The sequence below is a fragment of the Cynocephalus volans genome, chromosome 10, assembly GCF_027409185.1.
Source record: "Cynocephalus volans isolate mCynVol1 chromosome 10, mCynVol1.pri, whole genome shotgun sequence".
NCBI classification, from domain to species: domain Eukaryota; kingdom Metazoa; phylum Chordata; class Mammalia; order Dermoptera; family Cynocephalidae; genus Cynocephalus; species Cynocephalus volans.
This window is the reverse complement of record NC_084469.1, coordinates 101,531,391-101,541,425: the sequence shown is the minus strand read 5'-3', so window position 1 is coordinate 101,541,425 and position 10,035 is coordinate 101,531,391. Positions and strand designations below refer to the sequence as shown.

General features: G+C 39.0%; 2 protein-coding genes across 2 annotated transcripts; both read right to left on the bottom strand.

Moving 5' to 3' along the window:
- Window positions 1–1,878: 1,878 nt before the first annotated feature.
- LOC134388526 (olfactory receptor 7D4-like) lies at window positions 1,879–2,820 on the bottom strand. Its single transcript, XM_063111625.1, has one exon. The coding sequence runs from the start codon at window positions 2,815–2,817 to the stop codon at window positions 1,879–1,881; it is 939 nt and encodes a 312-aa protein (XP_062967695.1). The 5' UTR covers window positions 2,818–2,820.
- Window positions 2,821–6,824: 4,004 nt separating this feature from the next.
- LOC134388144 (olfactory receptor 7D4-like) lies at window positions 6,825–7,763 on the bottom strand. The gene has a single exon (XM_063110953.1). It carries the CDS (start codon window positions 7,761–7,763, stop codon window positions 6,825–6,827), a length of 939 nt encoding a protein of 312 aa, XP_062967023.1.
- Between the last annotated feature and the right edge of the window lie 2,272 nt (window positions 7,764–10,035).

The following is a 10,035-nucleotide window of genomic DNA, read 5'->3' as shown; positions in this document are numbered from 1 at the left end:
ATCCAGTGGAATCAAAGTGAATTTAAGCCACATCAAATTACATTGATAAATTACCATTTACTTTGCCTCACTAACAAATTAGTGACACGCCCCCATAATAAGTGATTTTTTTCCCTACAAACTCCCTAATTCCTTTTACGATATGGTCTTCATACCCCTCACAGTCTTTATCACCTGTGCTAGTTGTGGGTTTCACAGAACAGATGCTGAGCCAAGGATTCAAGTGCAAACACTTTATTGAAAGGAGCAAAAAACACAGATGGAAGAGAGGAGAAGTGAATACAGGGAAGAAAGTACATCCAATAAATCTTCCATTAAATCAGCATCACAGTGAATGAGCAGAGATTTCAAACATGTGGGGAAATTCTGGAAAATGCTGTGACTCACACTTTAGAACTATCCCAGCCAAGGGACGGTATACCCCACATCTCTCCATCAAGGGAGGACCTGATGGGGCTTAATTCCCTGTCACCATGTATTCGGCACAGTAGGTTCCAGCTGGTGCTGACCATTGGCCACAGGATGGTGTGAAAGGAGATGATGAGAGGATCCCAGGGAAGGGGGGTTGAACCCTGACAGCATCTACTCATCTGCCATTCACTGCAGGCCCAAATTTTGAAAATTCTTCTCCTAAAGTGAACTAGATCGTATACAAAAGAATTTTCGGAGACAGAAGTAGGTTAGAGGTTACAGGAAACAGAGGCAAGGAATAAGTCATTGCTTAATGGGTACAGAGTTTATGTTTAGGATGGCAAAAAAACTTTGGAAGTAGAGGTTACACAGCATTGTGAATATAATCCATTGCATGCAATGGTATATTTTAAAATGCTAAAAATGGAAATTCTTATGTCATCTATGTTTATCACAATAAAAAAAGTGAACTACATTCTGAACGCATTCCAGAAAAGTTTAACTACATTCCTGAAGAAGCCTTCAGAAAGTCTTGGGAAAAAATTAAACCATGGATGAGAACCATGCTTTATGATAATTAATGAGAACCATTAATTATCATGCATTTTAGGATCTTGGAATACATCTTAAAACTCCAGTCTTGGGAAATAAAGGACAAATAGAAGGAGGAAAGGAAAGAAGGAAGGAAGAAGGAGAGAATGAAGGGACACAGAGAATGAAGGACCACAGAGAATGAAGAAAGATCTCAGAGATATTCTAGGTGGTCTATTACTATAAAAAACATCCGGACAAACCAGCTTACAGACCTAGATTGCCATTTTGAAGTTGAATATCCCATCACTATTTCCGGGAAATAATAACATGACAAAATGAGAAATGCAGGCTCACCGCCAGGTTGCCAGGTGGAGCCAAAGCATAGATAAGCGTGGTCCATATCCACCCAGTTCCTTCCTTTACAAAACCTGCAGAATGATAGAAAACATTTCAAAAATGTTTCCAGAATTAAGTACAGTCACATGTGTAAAGCAACAAGGACAGTCCTGATATGATAAGGACTTTGACTTAACTATTATGTAATTTTTATTCCATTTTTCTCCCAGGGAAAAACAAGACCACAACCAAACTAAGGTAAAGAATACCAACATTTCAGAGGATGGTGAGGGGAGACGATGTCAGCAATTGGTATGAAAAGGGCTTTAAATCACAAGTTAGAATTTTTAGGAAGGCTGAAAGAAAACTTACCAAAAATGGAGATTATAGGACACTGTATAGGATGAATACACACAAAGTAATCACTGAGGGAGTTGTGGAGGAGGAAGGAATAGGAAAACAAAGAGCAGAGTTAGGGGTGTTTAAAATAGAAATGCAGCATGTGTTTTAGGAGAGAATACCAGCCAGATAATTTAAATACATAACATTTTCTTCTGGGTCCCCAAATGATAACTTGGTTCTGAGATCAGTGATGCTTCACAGACAGGAGGCTGCTCTGCTGAAGAGTCTTCCCAGGGTCCCCTTCACGTCCTCGTTCCTCAGGCTGTAGATGAAGGGGTTCAGCATGGGGGTGACCACAGTGTATATCGCCGAGGCAATTGAGTTACTCTGGGAAGAATAGGTCATAGCAGAACTGAGATAGACCCCAAGCCCAGTTCCATAAAACAAGGAGACCACAGAGAGGTGAGAGCCACAGGTGGAAAATGCTTTATACTTGTCTGCAGTGTAGGACATTTGCATTAAAGAGGAGACAATCCTAGAATAAGAGAAGAGGATCCCCATGAAGGGAAACACACCCAACAGTGAAGTTGTCACATACAAGACAACGTTATTTATGAAGATATCAGAATGTGCCACCTTGAGAAACTGAACAATATCACAGAAGAAATGTCGAATCTCAGTGCCTGTGGAGAAGGTCAGCCTCATCATCAGGAGAATGTGAATCAGGGCTACCCAGAAAATGATGAACCAAGACATCAGAACCAAGAGGAGGCAGAGGCGGGGGTTCATGATGACCGTGTAGTGTAGGGGGTAGCAGATGGCCACGTACCGGTCATAGGCCATCACAGTCAGTAGAATATTATCCAGTCCACCAAACACTATGAAAAAATACATCTGTGTGAGGCACCCTATGTAGGAGACGCCTTTGCTCTGTACCTGGATGTTCACCAGCATCTTTGGGACCGTGGTGGAGGTTAAACAGATGTCAACAAAGGACAGGTTGCAGAGGAAGAAATACATGGGGGTGTGGAGTTGTGAGTCTGAGATGATGGCCAGGAGGATGAGCAGGTTTCCAAGCACTGTGACCACGTACATGGACAGGAATAGTCCAAAGAGAAGAGGCTGCATTTCAGGATCCTCTGAGAGGCCCAGGAGGAGGAATTCTGATAGTTCTGTGTAGTTTTCTGCTTCCATGTAGCTGGGGTGTCTGCGTGGGAAGCAGGCCAAAGCAACATTCAATGAACAGGCAACTGGTACCTCACCTAGTCATCACTTTACAGTGTCACCCTTGGATGAATGTTCTTCACCCTCTATTGAGTCCTTCTATTCATGGTGATTTGATCACCTCTATTGTACCCTATTTTCATTTTAAATGTGTGTAATCATTCAGACTTTCTTGAATTTAATGGAAATCTCTCTCTTGGTATCATCTACTCACTAGTTTTAATTGTCCTGTTTGAATCTACGGACATAAACCAATATTTTCTTTGATAAGACCCTTCCACAGTAATTGAAGACATTTCATGTCTTTTCCTATATAATTCCTATACTTTCGCTGTTGTAATAGCTCTACAGCAGCAATAAACACATGGATTTTAAAGTCAAACCACCTTTATTCTGTGACCTCTTGCTTCCTAGGGATGTGAAAGTTAACTCTGAGTGCCTTAATTTTTTCTTTTTAAAAATGTGATTATTAGGTTAACTTCCATGAGACTCAGCAATGCCTTTGTGCACGATTGGAGTCTCAGCAAATGAAAGCTGTCATTATTACTGTGTTATTAAACTTCACATTTTTCGTTAACAGTTTTGGATATATAACTCCCCAAAGCACAGTCTAGAGCTATGATTTAGAGAATGGGTTCTTGCGTCAGACATCCCAGAATAGAATTTTGATCCACCAACTTACCGCTGTGTGACCTTGTGAAAGTTACTTGAACTCTCTTAGTAGCAAAATCAAATGAGATGAGACATGTTGTTTTTCTGCTATGGTTCCTATGACATATAATGGACATGTCGTGAACGTGAACTTTGGTTCTCAGTATCACAATAAACATGACTTGCATTGGTATTATTTGTCAATATCCCTTACAAATGGGGCAGCCATCAAGGGTGGAATTCTGATCATTATAAATACAACAGGTCTGTTACCTCTTTGGACTGCCATACAGCACTTCAATTTAATGAAAATCCCTATGGCTCCTTCTTTCACAGAATGCCTGCCAGGTGAAGTCTTCCAAGAAGAGAAAAAAGCATGTGGACTACATGCATGAAAAGAAGAAACAAAAACACACCACCATTAATATAAAAACTACAGGTATGTGAGAGTGTGTGCTCATGGGTCCGTAGTGTCAAGTGGAAATGTATTGTACTGAAATCAATAGCTAATATAGTTAAAATATATGTAATGGATTTGATTAAAAATATTCAGGCTTATCTAAATGAAATCATCCTGGAAAAATTAGAAAGTAAACTTAAAATCAATGTTTAAATTCTCTGTGATTGACAGAGGATCAGTATTATTAATACTAGGGAATGTTAATTAATTAAAGACAACATACAATCATAGAGAAGCAATTTAATGTTGGAGTATGAATATTTGAGGTGAGACAGGAAGAATGGGTCATTGTTAACCAGGGAAAGAAAAAAATGTATGAACATTCTAGACAGAGAGAACAAAATGCTAGTCTGCATATGGCTCTGTGAACTTGGTGATGGAGAGGACTAGAGAGGGCAGAGGCTGAGGGTCAGGAGGGACAGAGTGTGTGAGCCCCACAGTAGTGCATGTTGTACTCTTTCTTGATGTGTCCCTCATGTTGATAAATTTATATTTATTTATGGAACTGAGATTGTGACTGTTTTGTCTCATCACTTTTCTTTTCAGGGGCTTTCAGGGTGTATACCACATAGTAAGTGTTCAAATAATACAAAAGTTTGGTGTAAAAGCAAGTTTATGATCACAAGTGAAAACTAGAACGTGAAAGAGAAATTTTCAAGCTCATCACCTGCCTGAATATAGACTTCAATTGGATAGTGAAGTAAACTAAAATACTTTCATATCTATTTTTTTAAGAATAATTCGTGATGAACTAGCAATACCTATTCTAGGAATGGGAAGATGGTTTAACACTCGTTAACAAAGTTCATCACAACAAGAGGTTAATGAAGAGAAATCCTAACCACAATCACAATACGACAAAATGCACTTGAAAACATGTAACAGCTGTGACTGTGGTAGCAGACTCAGAAAAGATTCTTGGGATATGTGGAAACCAGAGGTACCTTCTTAACCCAATAAAGAATGGTTGTGTGAAAAGCACAGCCTAGAGTATACTTTACATTAAAATAGAACAACATTTGTGTACAATTCATGAGTAAGTCAAGGCAGTCGACTCCAATATTAATCTTTCCATATTCTCCTAAACATTTTAAGAGATTAGTCAGATAAGAAAAGGACATTGGCCTGTGTACCAAACATCAGAAATAGTTCTATGATTTGTATTCAATTGTGACATTGAAGTAAAAAAATAACAACAATAATATAAAACTATTCAGTGATATCAGTAAGTCTGTTCTGCCAGCAAAAATAGTTAGAATTATAAAAGAAAATCCAATTACATTAAGAAGAAAACAGAGAGTACCTCACGCAGAGTAGATCTTCAGTGTGTAGTTAGTAAATAAACAATTGAAGACAGGAAATATAACAGCAATCTACAACGGTTGGGAGAGAGTGAAGAAAATTATGAAGACATTTGAGAAAATAACACATTTCAGGAATGGCCACTTCTAAGTCTTATTAAGGAGGGATATTGGAGAGAGAGAGAGAGAGAGAGAGAGAGAGAGAGAGAGAGAGAGAGAGACAGAGAGAGTCAGATTTGGGAAAGATTCATTTCAGTGGAAACTAACGTACCTTCAAGGTACAGAGACTTCACCTTCATAGACTTAATAAATAAATATAGGACTGACCCGGGCTCATTATTCTAGAGGTTAAGGCCACTACCCGCTGTCTTCTTTTTGTCTTACCCCACTAGACCTCAGTGGAACACACTGACACTGTGTGACTGTTATCCCAGAAGCTTTGTCTTCTCGATGAACTGTTTCTGATAAACCCATTGGGTTTTCACCAAGGCTGGATCAGAGAATATCAGAGAGGGGCAACGGGGGCCTCTTTGAAGTCTCCAGTATCCCGAGGGTTGAATTCTCAAAGCTCCTTTTATTAAGGAAATTGTTCTAATGTCTTTCCACTCTCAAAATGATTCAGCCTCATGTGGTAAAAAGAAAATATCAGAATCGATTTTTTTTTAGTATATTTTGTGTCTATATAGGCAGCAGTGCCCATAATAAGAAATGGATCAAGTTAATATTGACCTGTAAAACAGCCAAAAGGAAAAAGAAACAGTGCAAGGAGGGAATGAAGGAAGTAAACAGGAAAGAAAGGAGGGAAGTAAGAAGGGAAAAAAGAAAAGAAGAATGGAGATGGATGGGAGGGAAGAAGACAGGAACACAAAGAATGAAACAACATCTAGAGATATCCTAGCCTGTATATTAAAATGCACCATAAAAATCAACCAGCTTTCAAATTCAGATCCCAGTTTTAATTTAAAATCACGTCACATTCCTATGAGAGTTAGGAGTGTGAGCTCACTGCCCGGTTACTAGGTTACAGTCCACATCAACGTCAGTCTCTTCCTTTGTGAAATGGGCTGAGAGAAAATATTTCAAAGAAATTGGTTAAGAATTAAATAAATTCATATATGTAAAGCAATAAGCACAGTCCTGATATGGTAAACACTTTGCCTTGAGTATTGTATGAATTTAATTCCAATTATTCTGGAGAAAAACAAAACCACAACCAAACTATGGTGAAGAAAATCATTGTTTGAGAGGATAATTTGGGGAGAGACCATGTCAGCACTTGACATAAAAAGTGCCTTCAATCTCAAGTTTGAATTTTTAGGCCTGGCTTTTAAAAAACTTAAATGGTGGAACTTTAGGAAGACTGTGTAGGATATACACTCAAAAAGCAATTACTGAGGGAGTTTATTCGACAACTAATACAAGCATAAATCAAAGCAAAGTCATGGGTGATTTGTGAATAGAAATGAAGCATGTCTTATGGGGGAGAACAGGAGCCAGAATATTAAAATGCACATGAATGGCCTTAGGGGTCCATATGTGCATCTAGTTCTGAGGCCAGTGATGCTTCACAGACAAGAGGCTGCTCTGCTGAGGAGTCTTCCCAGGGCCCCCTTCACATCCTTGTTCCTCAAGCTGTAGATGAAGGGGTTCAGCATGGGGGTGACCACAGTGTACATCACTGAGGCAATTGAGCTTCTCTGGGAAGAATGGGTCATAGCAGAACTGAGATAGACCCCAAGTCCAGTTCCATAAAACAAGGAGACCACAGAGAGGTGAGAGCCACATGTGGAAAATGCTTTATACTTGCCTGCAGTGGAGGACATTTGCATTAAGGAGGAGACAATCTGATAGTAAGAAACGAGGATCCCTGTGACGGGAAACACACCCACCAGTGAAGTTGCCACATACAAGACAATGTTATTAATGAGGGTGTCAGAGTGGGCCTCCTTGAGAAGCTGAGCAAAGTCACAGAAGAAATATGGAATCTCAGTGCCTGGAGAGAAGGTCAGCCTAATCATCAGGAGAATGTGAACCAGGGCGACCCAGAAAATGATGAACCAAGACATCAGAACCAACAGGACACAGAGACGAAAGTTCATGATGACCATATAGTGCAGGGGGTGACAGATGGCCACATACCGGTCATAGGCCATCACAGTCAAAAGGAAATTATCCAGTCCAGAAAACATCATCATAAAATACATCTGACTGAGGCACCCTATATAGGAGATGCCTTTGCTCTGTACCTGGATGTTCACCAGCATCTTTGGGACCGTGGTGGAGGTTAAACAGATGTCAACAAAGGACAGGTTGGAGAGGAAGAAGTACATGGGGGTGTGGAGGTGTGAGTCAGAGCTGATGGCCAGGATGATGAGCAGGTTCCCAAGCAACGTGACCAGGTATATGGACAGGAACAGTCCAAAGAGGATGGGCTGCAGTTCCAGATCTTCTGAAAGTCCCAGGAGCAGAAATTCTGATAGTTCTGTTTGGTTTTCTGCTTCCATGTAGCTGCTGTGTCTGTTGGGGAAGGAGAAAAAATCAGCATTTAGTGAACAGCCAACTGATTCCTCAGCATCACTTTACAGTGTCTCCCATGGATGAACTTCCTTCAACCTCTATTGCGTCCTTACATTGACAGTGACTCACTCAGTCAACTGGTTTCCTATTTTCATTTTCAACGTGTAGAATTGCTCAGACTTTTAACATTTCATGGAAATGTATCTCTTTTTATCATCTATCCAATAGTTTTAATAACCCTATTTGCATCTATGGAGAGAAACCCATTTCTTTTATAATACGACCCTTCCAAAATAATTAGAGACATTTTATGTGTGTAACTTGATAATCCCCATACTTTCTTTTTCTTCCTAACAGCTCTACAGTAGTGATTAGGACATGGATTTTCAACTCATTCAACATTTATTCTGTGACCTGATGCTTCCTGGGTGATGTGACAATTAACTCCTAGTGCCTTATTTTCCCCCCTAAATATGTGGTTAACAGTGTCACATTGTTGTGAAGTTTACAAATGCCTTTTCCACACAAGGAGTTTCAGTAAATAATAGATGTCATTATCATTATTGTTAAACTCTTACTTTCATGATAATTACTTTGAACATATCACTCTCCCAAGGTACAGTGTAGAGCTCTGATTTGGAAAATGGGTTCTAGAGTCAAATTTCTTGTAAAAGAATTTTGGTTCACTGACTTATTACTGTGTGACCTCGAGAACGTTATTTAAACTCCCTTAGCTGCAGATTCTTCACTTTAACATTCCCTACATGGTAGAACTGAAGAGTGAAATTAAAGGAGATGGTTCACGGGATTTTTCTACTGTGGGTCCCCTGACATACAGTGGGTATTTTATAAACATGAACTCCTGTTCTTAACATAACAATAAATTTGAAGGACATGAGTATCATTTGCCAATGTCCCTCTTAAATGGACAAGCCATCAAGGGTGGAATTATGATCCTTTTAAATAGAACAGGTTTGTTACCGCTTTGGACCTCCATATAGCACTTCTAATTAGTGAAGATCCCTATCGCTCCTTTTTTCAGAGAATGCCTGCCAGGTGAATTCCCCCAGGAAGAGAAAAAGCATGTGAAATACATACATGAGAGAAGAAAACAAAAGCACACAACCATTAAAACCAAATTCATGGGGTATTTGAGAGTGTGTGCTCATGTGTGCATGCTCTTGAGTGGGGATATATTGTATTCATATCAGCAGAGTTAATTGCCAGAATATACAATTGATCAATCTGATTAAAATTATTTGAAAGATTATATAAATCAAATCATCCTAGAAAGATTAAAAGGCAAATTTCAGATTTGAAAATACATTTTTACAATCTCCATGACAGAAAAAGTATCAGTATTATCAATCTTACAAAATGTTAATTATTTAAAGACAGAAAAAGTCAGAGAGGACTGATTTAGTCTGGGAATTTGGGTAGGTGAGACTTTTGTAAATTAGAGCTGAGGGAGGAAGGACAGGTCATTGTTAGGGTAAGTGAGGAAAGAATAAATATTCTAGGCTGAGGAACAGAATGCTAATGTTCATATGGGTCAGTGAGCTTCATAATGATGAGGATTTGGGAGGCCAGTGTGATGGAGAGAAGGGATTAAGGGTGTGGAGGGACAGAGGGTGTGAGCCTCACAGTAGAGCATCCTGTGTTCTTCCTTGATGTGCCTATCATGTTAGTATCTTTATTTTTATTTGTGGGTCCGAGGTTGTGTATGCGTTGTCTCATTTTCTTTCCTGGGACCTAAATGGTACCCATCACATTGTAGGTGCTCAAAAAATACAATCGTTAGATGTATAATAAAGTTTGAGAACAAAAGTGACAACTACAGCACAAAAAAGAACTCATCAAGCTCATCACATGCCTAACAACAGACATGAAATTGAATGGTAAAGTTAAATACAATGCACTCATATCTATTTAAAAAGAATAATAAGTGCTGAACAAGTAATAACTATTCTAGATGTGGAAAGATGGCTTAATATTAGGATGCTTTTAAACCTAATTTTTCATAAAAACAGGTCAGTAAAGAGAAACCATAAACATAATTACAATACCAAAAATGCATTGGGCAAATTTAACAGTAATTACTGTGGTTAGCATCCAGGGCAGAGACACTCAGGACACAAGGAAAACAAGGACAACGTCTTAATTTGATAAAGAATGGATGCATGATAACCACAATGAACAGAATATTCTAAATTACAGTTCTATGACATTCGTGTTAATTCATAAATAGGCCAAGGCATT

Excerpts from the sequence above, each read along its gene's own strand:
- LOC134388526 (XM_063111625.1), bottom strand. The coding sequence starts at position 2,817 with ATGGAAGCAGAAAACTACACAGAACTATCAGAATTCCTCCTCCTGGGC.
- LOC134388144 (XM_063110953.1), bottom strand. The coding sequence starts at position 7,763 with ATGGAAGCAGAAAACCAAACAGAACTATCAGAATTTCTGCTCCTGGGA.